General features: G+C 34.1%; 2 protein-coding genes and 1 non-coding gene across 3 annotated transcripts in view; 1 reads left to right on the top strand and 2 right to left on the bottom strand.

Annotated features, from left to right (window-relative positions):
* Window positions 1-9,705, bottom strand: part of LOC124355552 — a 94,423-nt gene extending 84,718 nt beyond the window's left edge. Inside the window, exon 1 of the mRNA XM_046806716.1 lies at window positions 9,549-9,705. Coding sequence (XP_046662672.1) covers window positions 9,549-9,705 — 157 coding nt within the window. The remainder of the gene's footprint in view (window positions 1-9,548) is intronic.
* The window catches only part of LOC124353660 (UDP-glycosyltransferase UGT5-like), a 146,563-nt gene extending 127,513 nt beyond the window's left edge, over window positions 1-19,050 (bottom strand). Inside the window, exon 1 of the mRNA XM_046803608.1 lies at window positions 19,034-19,050. The gene's annotated coding sequence lies outside the window, so the exon portion shown is untranslated. The remainder of the gene's footprint in view (window positions 1-19,033) is intronic.
* Window positions 4,505-4,575, top strand: Trnag-gcc. The gene has a single exon. It is a non-coding gene; the product is annotated as a tRNA-Gly (tRNA).
* Window positions 19,051-25,549: the final 6,499 nt, after the last annotated feature.

Here is a 25,549-nt window from a genome sequence, read left to right as displayed (position 1 = left end):
CAGTCAATATTAGTTATAAAACGATATTTTCCATTCTTCAAAGACTATTTGGTGTGTATTTGTACATCGAGCACTTCGTTGTGCACTTATTAATACGTAATTAACTTGGCTTCTCTTCTCTTCAATGAATTACTTTGTTGAGAGCTTAGGTAACCACTTGCCTTTGAAGGTTATTACCTAATTAATTACACGTAACTGAAACTACAACCTCTACTAATGCGCCTTAATTAATTAATTAACTCATCACACATTATGAACATAATCAAGGAAACACAAATATTACTCAACCAGGTTCGAGTCCCAGGGAAGTGAGTACTTGTGAGCTGTGAAGAGAGCTGATAAATTGTTAGCATTAAATTAGGCTATTTAAATGTAGCCTATACATTGTAATGCACATTTAAATTTCGTCATAGAATTGTATTTATTTGGTTTAACGCTTGCTTGATACTTTGAGTATTTAAAAACTTGTGACAAATTACGGATTCGTAATAACTTTTGGGCAAAAAGTAATAAGCTCATTTATATACGAGGGCTATCCAGAAAGTAGATTACGTTTTGATGTTAACAAAAAACAAAGTACAAGAAAAACATTGTATTATATATATACATTTGGAAGTGACACTAAAATATTATTTTTCAACATACAAATGTATGCCACTTGTTATGCCAGTAACCATACAAATGTGTGCCGACTTATCATAGACTGTAATTTGGTTTCGCAATTCACGTGTTTTAAAGTCTTGTCTCCCGTAATGATAGTTAGCATCACTCTTGTATATAGGTAAAATAAATTTCTAATCAAATGTATTGCTTATGAAAATTATATTCGCAATCTTTTAACAAAGTAATCAACGCAATAATAAATTTCCTTTCATTTTTTCACGACTCTTTAAACCACTTGTATACATCTATCTATAGCTCGTTATTTTGGGTTGACGTTTTCGTAATTTTCAGTTTGTCCATTTATCAAAAGCCTCCTTTCCAACTACAGAATCTTCACTTTACGGATTTCGTGATGTGACCGCGTAACTATTATTAAATTTCAAGTTGGAGTACACTATTACTTCTAGGGTGTGTGGTTTAACCACCCTTTCTGGTTTTGAAATGGTTTAGGAGTTATAGATGTTACTAACTTACTGAACTTTAACCAAATCAATCACTTTATTCACCTACGATGCCAAATCCAAAAAGAATCTCGAAGGATGTGGATTTAAACGTGGTAAGATACCGAATACATTTTTCTACTGGATCCAAAATTGGCATATGCAGTGAATTTTAATAAAAAAAAAGACTAATTAGGCACTTTTTTGGATAAACATTTTCAATATCATACTTGACATTATGAAAAAAAAACTTCAGTAGTAAAGTGTGTGCTATATTTCATGAAAAGCTGTTTAAAGAAATCGTATTTAACAGAAAATAATGAAGCTTGAAAATGATTGATTGGTTGGAGGTCGAAATGCAGCATGATGTTACAAGCAGTTAAGTTGACAGTATTAGTACTTATATTAGTGTTTTATTAATAGTAGGAGAAGAATAACATTTCTTCAACATTTAGAAATACCCAAGATTTTCGTTTTATAATTATCACCATTTCAGTTGAAAAAAGATTAAAACCAAAGTTTCGTTTTGTTATGACAATTGTTCTCCAAAGACTGTTCACATTGTGAGGCCCTTCAACATCGAAGATGCCATCGTCAGTTTGATGTTGAAAGGCCTAGTGCAATAAATTTAACATTATTTGACAATTGTATAATTTATTTTACAGCAAGAATTTGTTTTTCAATACAAAGAACTCCTCTTTAAGTGTACACATTGTGTTTAACATGAATTTAAGCCAAGACAATTGGCTAAACTTGTCTCAAATTTATATATGACTGGCTAACATAGGTAACTGAATATTTTTAAGTCAAAAGTAATGTAATACCAAGCAATCGCCAAAAAAGGTTTGATTTGATCGGCCACCCTTTTAAGTCCTGCTCGGTAACTATTTCCAGAGACTTCATTGAGCTTTCGACTCGGAAGAAATACAGCACTGTAAATTAACCCTCAGAATCAACAGCAATAGAAGCCATGACAGGCAGGACATAACCACCTTTGGATACAATCAGCTGATTTAGTGGCCGTATATCAGCTGACGCCGTGTTAAATCAACAAAGCACCTGTCAGCTGTTATTTAGACTGCGCGGGAAGCAGGTTAGGTTAGGTTTGCAACATCGATCGCCTCTTCCATGGGCTTCTATTATGTAGTTCAGAGTAAACAGCTCTAAATCTGATTTGGAAATTATTGTTCGGATTTTGAAAGTAACAGATTTATTGTTAGATGGACAAGATCATTATGTTGAAACACAATAAAACATTAGTTGTTAATCGCAAATATCGTGTGGCGTCCCATAAGGATTGCTTCTAGGACCAGTTTTGTTTACAATGTCTATTGACACGGTATGTTCATGCACTTTTAAAGGCAGGCGCACTTACCCAAATTTACACAATGCTATTCATACAAATACCCTGAGCGCATTACACTGTTGCTGAAGCAAAATTTAATTTTAATTTCCAGTAAATTAATTGTCTTTTTTTCCATTATTCATTTATCAAACGGTAATTTAGTTTTGTTAAATTAAAATATAATTTGTTGGGTTTTAAATATGATGAAATCCAATTAATATACCATGAAGTAATTAATAGTCTGTAGATTGTTGCTTAAACACATGATATCTGTTACATGCTTAATGCAGTACTTAAAAAATTGCAAAAATGTATATAGGCCTACATTGTTTATAGAGACACATTTATATGCCTTTAAATATATCACATTTTAAAATGTGTATATATGCACTGAAATGTGTATAAGAAACATATATTTAAATGTTATTAAATCAATAACTAGTTGATAACCTAACTAAATGTTACAATATATAATGATTCTTAACTCTCTGGACAGTGGTATAACACATTATTACTGTTCAGATCAAGACAAACACATTCACTAGATGAAAATAGGTCTCGAGTGCTTAGTTTCCCATCTATTCGTCTGTATGTATCTTTTGTAAATAAATAATATCTTAAAAACTAATAAATTAAATCCTACCAAATTTGGATGAAATGATTATGGGAACAATGCCAATTATTACAAAAATAAAAATGTTCTTTAATACTTTCAAAATGGCGGCCATTAAAACTTTTTTACTTTGAATATGTTAAAAACCAGTAATTGTACTAAAAATTCCAAGAATAACATTCTTTAAAGGATTTTACCACAAATGACACCAATATAATTTAGACAAAATAATAAAGAACTGAAGAAGAGCAGATTTACTGTGACAAGGCGCGGTTCACATCAAGGTTCTCTCAGCCAATAGCCACCAATAAAAACTTGAATAACAGAATAGGCAACTTCAGAATATCTTACGCCTGTATGTAGGCCTAATATTTTTATACAAAATCAACACTGGGAACAGTTTTAAATGTTTTCATGAATTTTTAAATACACATTGTGCCAAAATTCATATGTCTACGTTTCGATTCTCGAATTTTTCACATCTAATGTCATACATTAAAGTTATTTGTAAGCCCAGTGTTTATTTTTTTATGTATTTATATTACTTTGTATTCTGGAAAGCGCAGCAGACCTATAGTTATTGTTAACCAAATTGTATATAAACTTCACAGTGTATCTAGCTAAACCATGCCTCTATAAAAAATATCTATAATAACTAATATCTAAAAAAACGAATAAATTTACTGCAACGTTTAAATTGGAGACACCTTCTAATTTTGAGTGACAATTAAGCATATTAATTTAGAATCACCTCAATTATCACAAGCTTCCACGTTCCATTATGTATGTATTTCCATTCCATATTGGTGGCCCAACTTTGAAGTTTAGTATGGAACACCCTATATTTTCTTACAATTCTAAATAAAAAATATTATTATAAAACTTTTTTATTCTTAATTACAATTATCTCAATGGTACGACTTCAAAGCGTACGAAATTAAAAAAAAAAAAAATACCACGTTCTGTTATTGTGAAATTAGTTTCAAGTGTTATAAAACAGTGATTGAGGTTATTATTAAGTGAACTACCATTATCATAATTAAAATCTATTGTTATAAGTAAATCGCCAATATGCATATACAAATTTAATAGCAAGGCTTGTTCACATGAGTAGGCGCTAAGCATGCATGCGTCATGTATAAGTGGCGTCATATTTGAAAATCGCGGCCAAATTTTGGAATTCTGAAACAATATTTTTAATTTTTACTAAAAGGTTGGTGAAGTCCCTAATTTAAACTTTCCTGTAAATTTAGTCGTTTTTGAGACACAACTGGTGGCACAGTTAAGAGCATACCCTGTACATTGTATACTTGGTGTGATAACGTGGCAAAGTTTTTTTTAATTTTTTTATTTATCAATCCTGCCGAAAGCGATTACACGAGCTAATTGATGTGCTATATGGATGCTGTGCTGATTTCTGTCAACACAGACCATGTCAGCACAGCATCGGTGGTTCAGTGGTAGAATGCTCGCCTGCCACGCGGGCGGCCCGGGTTCGATTCCCGGCCGATGCAAGTATACTTTTTAATGTCACAATTCTAAAAAAAAAACTTTAAATCGTGACGGCTGGTCTCCAATACTCATGAACCAGATACTCACTTTTTACACAGAGTAGCTGATAAATAAAGTTAATTAAACAGACTGTAAATAATTAATTGTATGAAAACTACTGTATTACTCTTCAATGCCCCTCTCTCCTACAACCAAGGTACATTTTATGTGTAGTAATATTAATTTAAGCAGGTACCGTCTTAATATTAAAAATTCCGTAAAAATTATGAAAACCATCAACAGAATAGAATAGGGATTTTGTTGTTTAAAATGTATTATTTAAATTACTTAGTCATATAAGGAAAATAGAAAGGAATTTCATTTTACGCAATCGTGTCACTGCTACGTGGTCTTTAGTGGGGATGCTTTTTGTATTTCGAGTTTCAATATAACTTAACGGAAAAATTTACATGCGAATTGATTTTATTATGTTTAAGTTTCTGCACGTGAAGAAGAAGGTAGATACCATATGACGAAATGTCGTGTTCATAACACAGTCCACGTTGGTAAATGTTCTTAACATTTTGGGAATGAGGTTATAAAATTAACGGTTAACGTATAACATAATGACGATGCTTCTTATTTTTTTAAATTGTCCTTTTCTGAGGGACGGTTCACATAGTTGAAACTGTCGGCGACATATTTTCGGAGTTATGAGACCAAATTCACAAGTAAGTCTACGCAAAGTCTACCTGCCATTATTATGAATATTGTTGTAAAAAATGCATTGCTAAAGAATTTATATACTAATTAACAATTTGCTACGCCGATATCGCCAAATGCATATTTTAAGACGATTAACCACTATAAAAAGCGGCTGTTCTGAATGTAATTACCACAGTATAATCTCAATTCGTACTGAATTAAATTAATGAATATGCAATAATATTATTCTGTCAACGGGTAGCTAATTTGCTCCTTCCTGTTTCGTGTTGTTTGTTTAACCAACCATGGGTGGTTTAGGGTTTTGCTTTGTTTTTGGCTGAGCGTTAGCGAAGCCTATTACTCGAGGACCTGTCTGTCTCGAGAACAAAGTGACTTATAGACTGAAATTTTGGGGTCTTTTTCGTTTAAGGACCAGCACCTTACAAACATACTATACCTGACTGACAGTGCATTTAATCGTTTTTTTAGTGTTATTAGTTCGTAGGGCAGTAGTCCAGGTACTACTTCTAGTATAAACTCGTCTTATCTTATCAGTGATAAACGCGCGCCGCTTATCTTTTGCCTGTAATGAAACCTGCGTCAGTTCTGTCTGAGTTTTGTGTAAGCATGGTGAGTTGATCTGGGCTTGGACTTTGCAAGCTCGAGTTAATTTTTTTCCTAAAAGAGCAAGCAGCGCAAAGCGCTGCGCAGCGGGCAAGCATCGCGTGATCTGAGTTTTGAATAGGCAAGCTAGGGTCTTTTGTGCTGGCCCTTAAACGAAAAAGACCCAAATTTTGCATTGTTTCATTTATAAATAATCAATATCGAGTTCGATTATGGTGCATGCCACTCCGTGGAATTTCGCTAAGCGTTAGCAAACTTTTTTACATTGCTCTTGTGAACAACCATGATAGCAACGAGACATTACCGTAACATAATAAACAGATTCGTAAACAAATTAAGTACAACAAATTAATTTTCATGTGACAGTATAACACATCTAATGAGCTTTGGATTTCCATAAAATAAACCTTTCATATTCTCATTGATTGAAGACGGCGATTTTGCAACGTCTTAAACATGTTGGAACGTTGAGAATACATAAATTAAATGCAGTTCCAATGGTCAAACCTTATTTAGGTACCGATTAACACTTGATAATTGCAATTATAGATTTGTCCACTGTTGGAATAACGCAATTATTGAGGTACCTTCAACATCTCAGAGCAATATTCACGTTATCTTAGCGTTCCAAAGTGATATTTGAGTTATTGGGAATTCTAGAACAATATTTGAATTATCCAGAGCATCTCAGACTGATGTTTAAGTTCCTGAGAATCCATACCTGATATTTGAGCTCCTACCTGGTATTTGAGTTATCTCGAGAATCAAATATCGATGTTTGAATTATCTTTCACGGCTCAAACTTTTGCTTGTATATTTCAGCCATTAAATTAACTAATAGAGACCTGGAATGTTTGAGAATCTTCCATGTAGAATTCTTCTGTTTAATACGCGTTCCAAACACTTTGAGATCTTCATATACAGGGTGTCCCACGAGTAACTCGAAAAACTTCTCTGGTGGCTTCCTCTCTTCAATGTTATATATAAACATATATCTAGAAACGCTTTGTTAGCGAGCTATGGCTAGCGAAAGATTTCGCCAGATTTTCTTGGAAAGGACAAAAATAAAGCGAAACCGATTTTTTATAGCATAAAGATAGTTGTTACATTTATTGGACTTAAAGTAACACAAGTCCTAATTTAACAACTTAAAGTTGAAGTAAAATGAACTAAAAAAATTAATAAAATACCTGCTAGATCACCCATTTCTGAGATATCGGACAAAATATGCAAAATTCGGTCTCGATAAAATGCTTTGTTTAGATTTGAAGTAGATCAACTTCATTAAATGCGTAATAAACACGCAGACTTTTTAACCGAAACTTTTAGAGAATTTAATTCTGAAGAGAATAATGTAAAATAGGCTAATAATAGACAAACACACAGTTTAAAAAATCAATGTTAATTTAATTAAATCAACACATACGAAAAATAAGACAGAAATTGCAATATATGTTTATTAAATAAGTTAAACGGTATTCGTAAACATCTTCGTAAGTTGTGTTCATACTAGCTGTGCAGCTGATTGCCTTGGTGAAGAAGCACCAAGGATCCGTTGAAGGTTCATGCGTTTGGTGATCACAACAGAAATAATTATTTTTCTCCCAGAGCCTACGATCAATATCTATTTCGGGACACTCCTGTGACCAACTTTGATAAGCTTATCTAATATTTCAAGCTTAACTAGGACCCTAATTTGATATGTACAAAACCGTACCCAGCGCAAGACACGTCCTGTCCGTTGCCTAGAAACGTAACCCCCCCCCCCCGTCTAACCTAATTAGCCCATCGTAATTAATTTGTAACCAGTGTGTTACCGAAGATGATGAATCAAAATAATTATTAAGACTCACGGAATGCCCGGTCTGCCACTATAGTCGGAGTGCGTGCACGACTAGACTAGTTACCTAGCTACACGTCCGTTCTGGCACAACTCCGTCCGTTCAGAAACGGACTAATCGCAGCCAATCTAGAGATGGGAATTTGTCGATAACCTATTACCAAAATACGTATTTACGGTTATTTGTCTTTAACCTATTATCAAAGTAACGTAGTTACAGTTATTCCTCGATAACCTATTACCAAAATAACGTAGTTACGGTTATTCTTCGATAACCTATTACCAAAATAACGTAGTTACGGTTATTCTTCGATAACCTATTACCAAAATAACGTATTTACGGTTATTCGTCGATAACCTATTACCAAAATAACGTAGTTACGGTTATTCGTCGATAACCTATTACCAGAATAACGTAGTTACGGTTATTTGTCGATAACTTATTACTAAAATAACGTAGTTAGTTAGTATTACGTTCCAGAAACCTATTACCGTGGTAACATGTTACCAGCCGACCCACACTCTATATTAGCTTCATGCTGTTACTGAACTGACGTTATTAAGTTGCAAGTAAACTGAGTCAGACTAAATCTACACCTGTGGGTCTATTTAGACATATTGTTCAAAAATTGAACTAAATCAGTACAATATAATTGTAGACTGCCAGGTTACTTTAAAATATACTAACTAACACTGGATATTTAACATTTTCACTGCACAATACAATTATTATTGTTTAGAATACCATAAACTCACTACAATGTAATATTTAGATTAATAGGCTACTTTAAATAGACTAGTACTTATAATTAATGATAACTGAGAACGAACAATTGAATGACGAACAAGTTGGGTTTGTTTTCATTTTTGTAGAAATGTTTCAATTTTGATACATATATCTGATCGATTTATTGTTATTTATTTAAATCTGATATTTTAATATCTGTCCCTTCCGCACCATCCTGCTGATCTCACTACGTTATTGGTCGCCCAGAAATGTAATACCAGAAAAGTGTTACTAGAACTGGTCCGTTCCTAGCCTCATTGCTTGCACGGTATTAGCCTCGGATGTTACCAGAAAGACGTTATAAGAACGCCAAATAATTCAGCCCACCTGTTACTAAAATAACATGGTGTTACTGGTAACAAGTTATCCTGATAATAGGTTCTACTCAGCATGGATTACTTCTGGCTGGTTTATAACTTCCAGTTGAAACTATTACTTGGCACAGCAAAAACCAATTTGTCACTTAAATCTGGGCAACCTTATGGGATGTCCAGGAGCGGCACATCACTGACCGCAAACGTCGAGATTCTGGGGTTCATGGGCAATTCGATGGGTCTAGTCTACTGCGGGAGATGACTGTTGGAGTTGGTGGTGTTTGTTTCCTAACCTCAGAGGTTCTTGCTAGCCTCAACAAGGGTGTGCCACCCACTGCCTACTTTGACTGGAGAGGCTGGTTCAGAGCTGGCCTCCCCTTCTTCCGGAGAGACATGACTTTTAAATTAGTGCCCTAATTCTTCCTCATAGATCTCAATAGGAGGCGGCTCCTACCCCCTAACCTTACCCATCCTGAATATCCTGTCACTCCGGAAGCAGCGCTAAGGTTCCTACAGGACTAAGTGCAATTTATAAGCTTCTTGGCCTAAGCCAGTCATGATCCTCGATAAAGGTCGGCCGACCTTATCGCAGTGGCAGTCACACGTTAGATGGAAGCTGACTACAAATTTTACTAGCTAACCAAATGAAAGTCTTCCATAAAGTAATATAGTAGGTCAGTAACCACGAGCAAGCTTTCTTCACAAGGTTGCCACGCCTCTACATACTTGTGCCCCAGGGCCTGCACTCGTCTGGTGCGCCGTCATCGACAGACGAGCTGCGCTGTCCACCTGCTAACCGCAATTCACCTACTTTCTTCACCGGACGGATTTGCATGGAGCGCCTTTCTACTGGCAGACAATGACCTAGAGTCATCCCCGTCATTGTGCACAGCGCTTATTGCCAACTCCATTACTGGTACCAGTATTTCCTCCTTAAATGTGCAAAGTTACGAGCAGCAATGTAGTAGAAACTAGGATGGTCTCATTCCTACAATAATTTTCTGTTGTATTTCTGTGTTGGTTGTAGAAACAAATCTCGATACATTATATTCCACGAATATAATCCCCTTATATGTGACGTATCTTTACATAACTGCGTGGACGTTGTAGGCGACGACGTTGAATCACACGTTTTCGAATATGGTTCATGAATTCTTTTGGAACTTTAGTTCAAAAACTGTTTTCCGCTCATCCAACCTTAATGACACAAACTTATCTATGTTATCCAAAATCGATAATTTCAGAGAGTTTTTAACATAAACATCAATAAAATTTCTACACTTTTGTATTGGAAACTTCCATTGGCTGTTTCAAAAGCAAATTAATTTCGTAAAATAAAAAATTTCTTTCATGCTTTAGTCCCTTCAGAACTTTATGTATATAAACCATTGAACTACTAGTTATTAATGAATGAGTACAACAAAAATTTATTTCTCAACTAGAGGGTGCTAGCGTCTCACAATTCCAGGCTTTGGGATCCTCACTTTAGTGCGGCGAGCATCTGAGGTTTTGACCAATTGGGGAGAAAAACCGTGGATGGCCACCAAGACTGAGGGGAATCCCAGAATTCTGAAATCCCGTGAATCCACGGCAAAGCATCATCAACACTCGGTGAATCAATGGCAACGCAATAACACTCGGTGAATCCAGTATACATCGGTAATATTTACAGAATGTTCATAATGGACAAAAATTGCACAGCTGTAGGCTTCAAACAGTTCGGAAACGCATAGAAAACAATGCCGACCTCCGAAAAGGAAGCCTATTGTTCGGGACCGACGAGTTGTGGACCATTGTAAAGAGAATTGTAAATCTATCTTCCGCTTCCGGTCAGGGAAGTTACCGTCCGGAAGCGATATGGAGGGGGCGCGGCGCAGCTCGGTGCAGGGCGTGCCGTAGTACGCATGCGCAGAGATTACGCACAACGTATGGCGTTACGCAGTGTGGCCAACGTTGCGGCCAGGCGTGTCACTTAATGACCCCCTTGTAGTGTAATACATTTAATTCGTTTCGTTGCGCTTATTTAACACCCAACAGGTGGAGTGTGAGTTTAATTTTAAATATTAAAAGGTCATTCTCCTCTGAGTGTTGCTTTCTATTTCATGGTCCTTTTTGTGAACTGTCCTAAATGTTATGTTATTTAATTTTTCGTTTTTCGAGACTGCAAAATACCTTTATTAATTTTATAAAGGATTAAAAGTTGCAATATTGCAATGATGTTTGTGTAGTAAATTAAAAAGTTATTATTGATGATATCATGTTAAGTTAATAAAAAACATAAATTTATGTTGATCATTACTCTTCGTGCCACAAGATGAATATTACATAATAATTAATTACTTTATAAACATTTATGTTATTTAAAGAATATAATTTATTAAGGGAGTCCTTTTAATTCATCCAGTAAATCAATTTTAGCCTAAAATTGCATACGTATATCTGAACCTGAGTATTTTGTAAACAACACCAAGCATTTTCAATTTTATAAAACACAATTGACAACACATCAAATTTGTCTTTAATGTGTTTATGATATAAATTTAAAACTATCTGTTAAAAGACAGAGTCATTTATGTGTAAAACTCTCACAACACATAACGGAGCTATGGTGGGAACTGAGTTATTGAGTTTAACTCTACTTTACCTTCCGATTTGTGCAGTGTGACACGGTCACAGACTTTTAACTCCTGAAATCTAGAAACCACGCCTGTCTGAATAGATCCAAAAAAAGAAAACTGCAAAGACGTTCAAATCGAATCTGCATCGTTTCGTCATCAAAGACTAAACATTTTAATCATCTACATGAAGAGGTGTTCTGTTATTGTTGGTTATCGTATAAAAAAGATAGTTACGATACTCCTATAACATTTAGAAATGTTGTAAATCTGCTAAGTTAAAAAAATATTAAGCAGTTTCCAAACATTTTAATCACCTTGGAAAAGTTCACCCAATTGCCATACATGGGAGAGCTAGAAATATTATTTAAAACTTACCTCGCCATCGGACTTCCTCACATTAAGCAAACAAAGTAATTCTGTTACACTGATAAAATAAACAACATTTTAATAGAAATAATATCTGGCTCTGGATTGGGTAACTTGTATATTTAATTACTTTGTCAATCCAATGATATTGTGAGGCAGAGATCGATGTCATCCCTTCAGGCTGTGACTTTGTGTTGTATTTGTTTTGTTAATACTTTAATTAAATCATATCACATCACAGATATACAATGCAAGTAAAATTAAGAATCCAAACTGACACACGCGAAAGTATAAAAGAATCGTGTAATTCACTATACCGGCCGACATAACCTAAAATACTTGTGTTGTTAACTTGACAGCGAATATTTTGTCGTAGAACGGCCAAGGCCACGGTTATATTGATTGTGATAAATGATGCTTGTATTTGTTATCTGTTCCGATTTGTCTTGTTTATGCGCAGTATCAAATAGGAAGTTTGCTTGATAATTTATTTTATCATTCAATGTGTTATCTGGTTCAGAGTTTTAAGCATTATATACTTTATTGTATCGTTCTTTTATATCCAGTTTAAAACCATTTCGAAGTCCTAATTATCGTCCACTATATGTGAATTTCTGTTGTGAGGTTTGTATTGGAAATGTTCCTTATAGTGCTGTCAAAAACAACGCCTGTTTGTGCGCTGTAAATTTAGAACATTCATTGCATTTCAATGCAGAGTGAATTAAAATGGGAACATGGAGATGTTGAAATTATTTGAATAGTGTAATCTTCTGGGAAGTTTATTTTCTGTATATTCGTAATTTAGGTTGTCCTTTTTATTGGTTAATCTAGAAACTTTAATTTGCGATTTTTTTGACTGTCATGTGAAACCTTGTGGTTTATCAGGATATTGTTCATGTTTGAACTAACCAAGAGGGCTTGGCGTTTCTTGCTATTGAAAATTTGGAATACTTTATCAATACACACGGCAATTATTGTCAACCACATGGCTATCTATTTTAACATGTGCTTACCTTTTTCATAAGGTATCAAAGCGCTATCTAAAAACATAATTGGATTGATAATGTAGGCATAATACAAATTATAAAATGTCAAATCTTATATTTAAGGGTGTGTAAATAGGTTGTGCTTTTTATAACCATTCACATTTTTTGTTTAATTAACCATAAAGTTTTCTTCGACTCAATAACAAAATACGACTAGGTTATAGAATATTTACTTTTTCATATTTTTTGACACAATAAACATTAAAGATTGTAAGAAACATGTATATTTTTCAAATTTAAAGTTTATTACTGCTTGTTGGTGAAATCCAATTATAGATTATATACTCATATATATTTTAAAGAACGATAAGGTAGTCGTCAGCATTGTAAACTTTTAGTGGTTGCAACATTTCTAGCAGCAAAGGCTGAAACATGTAAAAAATTGTTTAATTGGATGACAGTCACAACATCAATTACCGCTTAAGCCTGAGAGCACAAAGAATGTTTATATGTTTTGCTGACATGTTAAATCCATACCCAGGCGTTGTGTTGGCTGTTTTAAAATTTAAAGTTACATAGTATATAAATAGTACACTTCATTACTACTTTCTAAAGTGAGCTATAGCGGGGTGAAATGCTTACGAACCCCGCAATTGAACTTTTGAGACGAGTATTGAACGACACTCTTCATCACTCTGCAAGAAAGCACACGGAATCTTTTAGTACGTTCACGAAGACGTGTACCCTATCGGGTACACACTGGGATTTTGTAGGGTACACGTTGTTATGCAATTCATTAACGTTTTTATTGATTGGCCGTCTTAGTAGTTTGTTAAATTTGATTCAGCGCTGAAATAAATACTTCAGACTATCGTGTACCCCGTCGGGCGCACGATCGTTTAATTATTAAGGTAAATTAATTTTTTCAGGTACCCCTTGGATTAAAAAACGAAAAATTTTAAATAACAACATAATAATAATTATTTGTTGTGAAATTGCGAATCCTACATACTTTCCTCGTTATACTTAGACGTTTAACGCAAAAAAATTAATTACGGATTTTTTGCCATTATTATAAAAAAATTCTTCGGCAAATAAAAAAGTCCGGAATAACGCTGACGTCTTGAACGTGTTTTAAAATATTGCCTGGAATTTCATGATCTAGTAACAACTCTTCAATAAAGAAACGTAACACTAATTTATAATTAATTTTAGTGTTAGACCAAGGGAGTTCCAAACAAATAACGGAATTTCAATTGGTTATATAGGAAAATATATGTTTACAAAGGGCAAGAATTAATTGTTTACATAGGGTAAGTAGCCTAATATTTCGAAGAGGAAAAATTGGTTAACCAAGGCTAACAAGGAAATCGTCGTTTTCACAGATCGCAGCTGTATTGGAAAAATAATGTTTCTACTTGGGGAAGTTGAAATACACGATGCATGACCGGACTGCCGTTCGGTCGTAAGCGGTAAGTAGCTTAGAAGTCAGTGGCCTCTTGATTTAAATCCTCATTTTTAAGTCGTTGAATGAGCGACTAAAGAGGATGAGCGACTCGCGTACTAGATAGGCGTGTGAAACAGATCTGGTCAGGGTCAACTCGGGTGTGTCCCAATTCGCCTACCAATCAAGAGGATTGTTCCCTCATTGATTCAATAAGCATCAATTCCTCTGCGCGTCTTCATACGACTGTAACGTTCCTATCTTCCCCTTAATATATTGTTCGTACGCTCTTCGACGTGACTATAATTTTAGTAAACAACTTTAATAATTTGGACAATAGTTGCTTCATGTATTTCTATAACGTAAAAATTACTATTGGGTAGTGAAAATTTAGAGATGTTTTTTATAAATTTATCAACCTCTTCACTGTAATTTGGTCTGACAAAAAGACCAAAAGATATTATCAATGTCACATTCCATTATGTTCGCCTACTGGATTTGTGTATGTGGGTGTCGCTTCATATTACAGCAATAATATGACACGCACAAATTGAAAAAGACATTAAAAGTGTTCTTCTTACAAAACCACCTCATTCTGAAACAATAGTTCTTGAGCTATGTTAAAAAGGAAGCTTTGAAATATATATCTATCAATATAAGCGTTTGCACAAACATGTTGTTATAAATAATTAATAGTTAATTATATTTTAATACGACCAGCAAGAAAATAATTCGTTAAGTGGTAATCTGAACCTAAATTCTACATAAGGGTTTGAAAAACATATATTAAATTATGATAAACTTGAGATGTTGAGTTTTAGAAACAGCTTTTGTATACTGATTTAATTGCAATAGAAAAATTGTGTTAGTATTTTTTTATTTGGGTTTAAATTGTATTACTTTTAAATTGTACAATTTATTAAGACGTGACATATCTATGGACGTGGCATACCCAGATTCCAGGAGTCAAGTTGTGACAGCGTCAAGATTTCAAATGCTGAAATAAGAGATCGGTGAACTGGAGCTAAACTCAACATTATTCACTCATGGAAGATAATTATTATGAATATATTGAAATGAAATAAGAGTATGAGGCCAATATGTAATGCACTAAAAATTGAAGTAATTTTTAAAATAAATTAAAAATAGAAAACTAATCAAACAAAGGTGTTATAACTCAATGAAAATGAATAAATGGCTGAGTTTCCAAAACTGGCAAAGTGTTAAAGAAACACCAAATTAGTACAAAATGTGTACATTTATTTATAGTCTGACCTTTCCCTCAATTGAAATATATTTAACAATTGGGCTAAAGAAACCAAATCGAGTAATTAGTCGATTGATCAATATATTTTTGAACAATTATACAATCAAGTAATTAATAATTTAATAAATTAGTTTTCTAAATAATAAGTGTTATATATTGTGCTGCGAACAAGTATATAACACTTTTTAAGTAAATAAATCCTTTAATTCACCTTAAGCATTTTAGAAGGTTTTTTTGAAAAACCCGGTTTGGTTTCCATATTCATCCAACTGAGATTCATTACACAAACTGGTTTTTCTTGAAATCGAAAAAGATATTCTTTTAAGAAAGAAACCTATCATCAACACTAGTTTTGAGATGGGAGAGCATAGAAAAGATTTAAAATTTGAAATGATAATTTTCTACGGATAATGATTTTCTAGATTAACACATTTAAACCCAACTGCCAGACAAGTAAATCAATGTTAAATCAGCGTTAGCCAACCATAACAGACCTGACCATATTTGGCTGATAGTGGCAACTTTCAGTCTTTATCTAGTCTGACGGGGAATCTCTTTTCATATTTTTTTCTCTTATCTGCCCTCCCATTTGAAATTCCACGAAAAAGAGCGCGGTTGACGTTCTATTTCTTTCTTAGCAGGAATTTCTCCGCCGATTACAAGAAAACCCAGGGTGTGTTTTAATAACGCAGAGTGGCTCCTACACTACAAAGCGATGCATGTGTTTAGATTCACACATTATGATTACTCTGTACACGTGTGTTGCACATTAACTGTGAAAGCGTGTACACCACCGCGCCGCGCTTGTCACTCTGAGAGAATGCGGTTTACATATTTCCCGACTCGAGACAGAACAAGCGACGTTAGCTGCTAACCAGTATGTAAATGTCACAGTATCTCTGGCCCAGTTACTGCAGTATGTCGGTGTTGGTTAAGCTATGGAGATTAGACCAGAAGCTTTCACACGTCTCCTCTCCCAGGACTGCAGGTACTACCAATCTCCGGCCATTAGCTAGTTATGGGCACAAGACTACGACCGGTGGGTACCAGCTAGAACTAATAATAGGCCGGTTGTGAAAACTGCTACCGTAGTGGTCGTGGCATTTAAAATAATGCAAGCTGCGGTCGATATTGAAAATCAGTTGGTTTTGATTACCTTTATAGGTTTTTTTATTTTTAATTTTTTTTTAGGTGCTCATTAAAAAGTTATATTTATTCATTTTCCTTCGGTGACTATAACAGTTGAGTTTTTTCACTCAAATTTTAGAGCTTTTTAATCCAGTTTGACATTTTTTTTACTGTAAGCCACAGGGTTGCTAATACTTAGGCCACATACTTAAGTAGGTTAGGTCTAATTGATGCGACGTTGCCTTTGTTATTTATTGTATAAACTGTATTGTTCTGATTCTGATTCCTTTTTTCCTACGATTCCTTTCTCTGTTAACTTTATAAGATAAATATACGAAACAATATCCTTGGAGGGATAATTTATTATAAGAGCAAAACTCATGGGTTTTGGTGAGGCATAAGTTATGGGGGGTGGACATTATGCCACAACCTAAAATGGGAGGTATTTAAATTTAAAATGTAAAACCCCATCGAGTGATAACTCATTTTGAAGACCCTTAAAAAAATAGATCAATGCCGAAAACCAGAGGTCTCTATCTAAAAAAATCAATAAATGTGTTATCGAACTATCTGATTTAATAAAAATTACACAAATTTTAAATTTAATTCATTACGGGGTTATGTCAAAACACTGTCACTTTACCCTCTCCTCACCAGCATCGCATTTAGGGTTGGGTGTTGAAGTTCTAAAATATTTTACTCTCGTAACAAATCCTATATGGATATTAGTTGATATATTTCTGATCAAAAGTTAATAGGGGAGGGGGTCATTTCGAACATATGGTAGACCTATGTCTACATTTGTAAATCTTTGAATTAGAGTATTAAGAATATTCTTTCAATAGATACTTTATTTCAGGTTTGTTTTTGACGATGGAAGGTCTGAAAGGATGATAGGTTTTCGGACATTTGCCATTCGACTATAGTAATGGACTGCCACTAAAAAAAAGAAAGAAAGGGATTTAAACTCACCCGGAAACCGCTTGGAGTCCAGACAGGATTTCCGGTATGTTCAATTTCTTTCCTTTCTCTTTTCTTTCTTTTCTTATTGACAGTCCATTTCTGAATGTTGTACCTTTTAAGCACATCTATGTGTTCTATTAATTATTTTCTCACCTGACGAGGAGGATAGATTTCAATCCTCGAAACGTAAGGAATAATAATGCGGAAATAATAGTGAACACATGATTAGCATAATTTATAGCCAATAGAAACTGTATTGGGTAAGTTCTTTAGCCAGTCTCAACCAATGAAAGTTTTGAGGATGGCGGGCATTCACAATTGTAGGCCACATGATTTCGGTGTGGGATATTTTACAACATAAATTAGTATAGATGCTATATTTTTAAGCAACTTCAAGCTACTGTTATTCTTAATATTTTTTCTTAAGAACGGTCGTTCAACAGTTTTAGAAGTATACAAGAAAATTCAATCTTTATAATAATTTGCGATAACAGAACATGTAAAATTTTCCTTTCTTCCAACTAAGCCAGAGGGAAAATTGTATTTCTTTACGTCGTTTCAAAAATTGTATTATGGCTGTCTTTATAACAATATATTCTCAATATATTGGATTAACCTGGAAAAATAATGTATAGCTATTACTACAAAGATTATATAATAAGCATATAAATTGTTTGTTTCAAAAATTGATTATTGACTATTGTCGATGGAAGTTTTGAAAGGGTAGTAGGATTTAGACTAGTTAAAAAACTATAATCATTTGTACAGACACAAATTTACACTTAATGATTTATAGAATGCATGTTCATACAATTATATTATGTCGTGATTTTGTACAACGTGGATGGTAAGCATAACCATTTTTACATTTTCTAGGCCTATTTGTTGAGAGTATTTTATTGGTAGAGAACTTATAATAATATACGTAATATATGATTTTGTCTTAGTACAAATTTTAGTTTGAATTGCCTAGAAATGATTACATTTCACCTCTATTTTTGCAATATTACTGTATATTATTCAACACTGTACCCTTTTAATTAAATTATTTACCAATACATACACAATATTACAGTTTTTAATACATATTATTATTACGTAATAATTAAAAACTGTTATTATACTTACACTTGCACTTTAAAGTTGACGACCATTCACAATTTGGGAAAAGAATTTTTAAAGTTCTAAAAACAAATTTTAGCAACATTTTGCTATCTCACATTATTTTGCCAAACTTGAAGTGTTTGTTTACAAATGTTACATTTGTACGTTCAACCTGATAAAATTAATATATAACAATACAAGTATATTTATTGGTACCTACATAAATAAACTTCTGAATTTTATAAAGACAGCAATACCAATTACTTGATGTTTTGAGTATAAAAATATTTGTTATGAATTTCTAAAAGAACACATGCAAAACAGTAGTATCCTACCACTTTAGAAACTGCCAGAGCTCAGATCTTGGGATCAGGAGAATTGAGAGAGAGAGATGAACAGGTACAACAGATAACTAATTCCTGGTACTTGGAGTGGAGGGGGAATGGGCCGGCGGGCTGTGTTATCTCAGGAATGGTAAAATAACAGGAAACGACTGCGCGTGCGCAGTTGCTCATGCGATCTAGCGGTCAGAGTTTGCTATACTGACGCAAGCTTAGCCTTAAACAAATTTTTAGTGTAGTGTTCAGTTCTGCTGAATATCTCAGTACATTTAGGGGAAGATATTCCTCCAGTTCCTCAACCCATACGCTAATCCTTGTAAGCAGCTCGGAACATTGGATTAAGCCATTCATTCTTCGGTGTAGAACCGATTCTGTGCCACAACCAATCAGAATAAACTAAATTCGTAGTTCCTATATTATATACATAATATTTTGCCACTTTGTCCAAGTTGAAATTATTATTTCCATGCTCACACCACCACAGAAAATAAACTCTATGTAACAGTCAATAGTAGATTAGACAGGAAGAAAAGACGCGATTCGTTACATAGTGAGACTGGGGGAATGAGAGGGAAAGTAGGACAGTAGCGTTGATGTTTATCTAGTGATATGGAGCTATAACAGGTTTTGAAACAACCATTGGATTTCTTACATGTTCATATCCACTGCATTAATAGAGTCTCACCGGATGTCCCTCTGAGGCGAAACAACTGTCAGTACTTGTACTCGTGTTTCCGGTGTACAATCAAGATGTGTCAGCTGATACTGTCGCGAGACTTGATTCTACACTAATTGTTACGTGTAGATTGTGTGATCACTACAAGGTATATCGCTCTCAGACGTAACTCCCTCTAGCATTACTTCATTCAGTTCAATTCTGCAGATTACATTCTACACTAATTGTAACTTGTAGATTGTGTGATCACTACAAGGTATTTCACTCTCAGACGTAACTCCCTCTAGAATTACTTCATTCATTTCAATTCTGCAGATTACATTCTACACTAATTGTTACTTGTAGATTGTGTGATCACTACAAGGTATTTCACTCTCAGACGTAATTCCCTCTAGAATTACTTCATTCATTTCAATTCTGCAGATTACATTCTACACTAATTGTTACTTGTAGATTGTGTGATCACTACAAGGTATTTCACTCTCAGACGTAACTCCCTCTAGAATTACTTCATTCATTTCAATTCTGCAGATTACATTCTACACTAATTTATTGTTACGTGTAGATTGTGTGATCACTACAAGGTATATCACTCTCAGGCGTAACTCGGTCTAGCATTACTTCATTCATTTCAATTCAGCAGATTACATTCTACACTAATTGTTACTTGTAGATTGTGTGATCACTACAAGGTATATCACTAACAGACGTAACTATCTTTAGCATTACTTTGCCGTTTCCTTGTAATTAATTTAAATTCTGAAAATTACATTCTGAGAAAGATAACATTTATTTTTATTCTTTTTTAACAGAATAACAGAATAGTCATCCAAATCTTACGAGCTTTTAGATTTATGACACCGGAGTCGTGAATATAATCTGTTATTTCCGTTCCACAGCGAATCAAAAAACGTTACTAACACTATTAAAAGAAATAGATGTTCCGGCTACGCTGTTGAAAGCTATCTTTAGTCGAGATACAATAAACTCGTCGTCATGGCACATACCTTCATACACTAACAGATATTTTAATATCCAATATATCAATTATGGTCCAATAACTAAGGACAGTCAAGATACTGAGTCCACTGTAAGTTTACCTCTAGAAGTTGCAATGCTTGGCAACATTGTAGTTATGCTATCCATTTATATTTTCACCATACCACGAAACAACCATATATTCCCCTTGCAAATCTTAGGTAGATCTCTCATGATCAGTGAAGCATATAGGTAAATTTAAAATGCTTCTAGAGTAGTAAATCGACGCGACGGGAGGGATACCACAAGGCCTTGCACTTGTCCCGGTTCTATTTCTCGTTTTGCTTTGTCACTGCCGGACGCGCAGGCGCGGCACACGCACACCGAATTCCGACTCACTGGCCTGATAACCCATATCTCAAGATTTTCCTCTTCAGTGTTTACCAGATAGAGAGCTGCCTTCATATCCCTATCTCATCTCTAGGGAGTGTCTTCATTTAGAACATCTTGCCATTGATGGAGTTCTTTCAGAATAATAATATAGTAATAATAAATAATTTATTTCTCCAAAATAACAAACTAAATATTACAACCAAATATTATTGCTAGTGCTTAATAATACATAACACCATGACATAGTTAAATTGATTTACAATAACAACAAATAACAAATATAAAACAATTGTATCCTTCTTATTTTATTTCCAATTGGTACGTGTGCCATTTATTTTAATTATTATAACACAGCAGACTAGACTAATCATACACTAATTTATTATCTTATACATATACTCAAAATAAATCTCGTGCGATCAACCATGTTCTAGGTTTCTTAGAATATATATATATATATATATATGTAGAAAAAAAAACATTATGGTTGCCTGTAAAGTCGGTTTTACGGGCGAAGATTTTACGTGACAACGTCTTTTTCTCGGTAGAATATTTATTGATATGAATATTATTAAATTGCACAATAGGAACAAGGAATTGAATGAAAATAAGAATTGCACAAATTTTAACTATAGAAATATATTTTGTTTACTAAAACATTGTACATAATTTGAAATTAATTAAAATTTGTTATTGTAAATGGTAAAGTTGAATAAAACATTTACTAAAATTGGAATTTGAAATTCTTGCTAAACACAGTTAAATTCTAACTCCGCGCGTGGTGATTGGTCGGTTTAGTTCGTTTGTTTGGTCGCACTGTTATGACAGGTTAGAGGTTATAATTTGTTATTTTAAATGTTTGACTAGCAATACGCGCTGTTTCTTCTCAATCGACTGAATTACGATTGATTGCAGAGTGATTAAACTAATAATTTACTTAACACTATCAACATTTGTCAATAGTATGACATAACCTATAAACTCAGTTTCTCAACTTTTGTGTCAATCTAACAATTAATCAATCAATCATAGTTTACGATAATGAAATATCAGTGTACAATTATTTACCTTTATTGTTGTAGTTGTTGTAAATGACGAATCTAAGCACTCCACATTTTCACGAATAAACATAGTTATCTGCTTTATCCCGTGCGGCGGACCCACAGTTATCTGCTTTATCCCGTGCGGATCCCGTGCGGCGGACCCACTGGACGGGCATCGTAACGTTACCGGGCGTTACACTTTTTCATGAGTGACTCCGAGCCGCAACCTAATTTAAGACGTCACGTCAAAAGGCCAACATATTAATATTGATTAACTATATTTCGCATTACGCTTCTTCAGGTCAAAACAACATAACGAAACACATAAAATAATCAAAAACATACATATATATATATATATATATATATATATATATATATTGTAACGAAGGGGTAATATGTTCATGCTTTCAAATAAGGGGTGTGACAAGAACATGGACTATTGCCACATCGTCGTGATAACATTGGGCATTTTGTAGTGCACTGAAATTATTGGCCAAGGCGATGGCAAATATATTTTTATGGACTATTGATATGGGAACATGACTTGATGATACATGAAACAAATAATCCAAATAGATGTCTTCATTTGAATGGAGCAATAAAGATAATATAAGCACAAAAATTTCCTCTTATATGTACAGCTATTTATTACTCAGCATTTGAGCAAGGACCCATCCCGATTTCATTTACACAGGGGTGACATTTATACATTCCGTCTCATAAAACGTCACAACGTATCTATCGAAGAAGCGTCTTGGAATATCACATATTCAGCGCTTTTATCACAAAAGTATTTTGAAAAAGTATACTCTTTAGGTGCAAAAATGGCTTTATGTTGTTCCCAAATTACATCACCGCCTCACTGGGTTTCTGGTGGGATGACTAATCGTTACTTCCCCTGATTCAAGGTTCAATGATAGAGATGACAATCTGCAGTTCCTTCTATTACCAACCCAGTCACGAAGGTGATGCCAAACTCACACGTTTACAAGCCAGATGCCAAGGTCGGCTAATTCTGCTCGGTGCGTTGGCGTCTGTCCATTACCGCGATACTTCAAGAATTTGTGGCCGTCTCTCATGTCTAACATTTGCTTATCTGAGTTTTCCTTGAGGATCAAATTGAGTTTGAATATAGAGAAATAGACTTAAAAATGCTATTGTTAGATCGTAAATATCATGGAAGTTAATTCACATCCTTGGGAACTCCATACTTTACTCGTTCTTCGTTAATCAGCTAAATAAAGTATCAGTCTAGTGATACATTCATGTAATACATTCTATGACAAACAAAACATCGCAGTAAGAATATTTAATTGTAAAAAAGCGAATTTTAAAAAGCTGGAAAAGTAATGTTTATTTTCTTTATTGCTTCAGCTGTGATTGAAAGGGCATTCTCATCGATTATTTACCTTTCCAGAATCCCGAGTAAGCAATGGAAACAATAATGATAGCAAGAGATAAGATAAGAGAGATAACTGAACATCAACTTGATTGGAGCACATGATAATGGGTAGAATGGAACAATGGAGAGGTGAATTGTTATCTGAGTCACTGGCCACGCCAATATCCTTACTTGCCTGTTCCTGATGAATGTGTTCTTTAATTTTGAACCTTTTGAGTGACTCTTTAAGCATGATGATTGCCTTTTTATCTTTCGAATGTACAAAGAAGGGAGAAGAGGACTCGAGGTAGAAATTGGCGGTTCGGTTGACTGAAAGAGGGTTTCCACAACGAGGCCGAAATATTTCAAGTTCTAACTGCTAGCACTGAAGTTCGAAGTGGTGTGAACCGAGAATTTAAATGGTACTATGACACCAGCCGCGTAAGAATGAGAACTAAATATATGAACGATAGCCTATTTTTGGCGATTAAGCAACATTATTATTTTTGTAAAAATCTCTTTAATTAAAATGGAATTCGAAATTATTGGTCCTAAATGTTCATAAAGTGTTGAGGAACTGTTCAATCAATCATCGTGAAACTTTGTATGTACTAATCTAAAGTGCCCCAGAAATTGACAAGACTACACACAACATAGCTATGGTGTGAAGGGTTGATTCAATGTGACTGTTGAGTTTAGCTCCAGTTCTCCTTCCTCTTAGTGGAATCGCTTTACACCATAGCTGCTACGTTATGAATAGATAACTCGGTTGCTCCACTTGGTTTAGAGATGGTCTCTAAAACATCGTAGTGTACTCAATAGTGCACCTGCAGAGACAAGAGACAATGAGAATGCCTCTTCACCTAGATTTCAATATATTTTGTAGTCTATGTGTCTCTGGTAAACTATGTAAAGAGCTCATTTTGAGCTTCTTCGTCACCGATTTTTTGGATCTCTTCAGACGAACATTACTCCAGATTCCAGGAGCAATCTTAAAGAGCTAAACTCAACATCTTTGCAGACATACAATTATTGTATAGTACTTCCTGAAATATCTTCCAATGAACGTGTCTTATTTCAGGATTTATTGGGATATCAATTCACGTGTGGTTGGCTATGTGTGAATAACATGAATAACATAAATAACTGAACATTTTTAAAGAGAAATTTTGAGACGGCCTATTTTAATTATTTTGAAATATTTTATGTTTATTAATGAACTGCTATTAATTAACTTCCAATGCATTATTGAGTGGAATGGACAGTTTATTTATTAACTTAATATCAGACGGACTGTTTAAACAAAATGTGCTTTGAAGGCATAATTACTTTTCACGATTTTTATTTATTTGGAATCTCTGGCATTTCTTTCGAGGACAAGAAATGCGCGAGAGCATGGAAACGATTTGTTATAGTTCCATGCCTCAAACATGTGCTTTCGTCAAAACTGAAATGATGCCCTCCTATTTTATTAAACCAAGATTTTGTTTTAAATAACACTCTTCATTAGATTTTGTTTTAAATACGTAAACATTTCTAGTTTTAGATAGTTTATCCCAAAAACAATACAAACGTAGATGTATCACTAAGATGGCTAGAATTCGCTAATGCTGTGTGTGCTAGATCCCCGCCAATGGTAGTAATAGCTCTTGCCATCGGATAGCGCTGTGAACTTTTCCCATTATCAATTCTGTGAGACTTTTAGCTTTACTCATTTTCTATTGTTGTATTAATGTATTGTGTTTAGAAACAGAGTTATTCTAATGGATTGGGTGTGGCAACTCAAAAATAGCCCGTTTCAGTAAATACGAGTTTGTTTACTGCGGAAAATGCCTTGGTTTTATCTCAACAATTCCCTGGAAATCTCGAGGATGGTACAATTCGAGATATTCTGAACGAATTCTTTCTTATATTTTTTTGTTACGATGTCACTTGAAAGACGCATTACGAAGAAATTAACAAAAAGAAATATTTTATTTACATAAGTTAAGATAGATCAATGTCTACTACAATAAAAAAGATTTCAAAATTGTAAT

The sequence above is a fragment of the Homalodisca vitripennis genome, chromosome 2 (assembly GCF_021130785.1).
Source record: "Homalodisca vitripennis isolate AUS2020 chromosome 2, UT_GWSS_2.1, whole genome shotgun sequence".
In the NCBI taxonomy this organism is placed as follows: domain Eukaryota; kingdom Metazoa; phylum Arthropoda; class Insecta; order Hemiptera; family Cicadellidae; genus Homalodisca; species Homalodisca vitripennis.
Note: the sequence above shows the minus strand (reverse complement) of the source record. Positions and strands in the feature narration are given on the sequence as shown.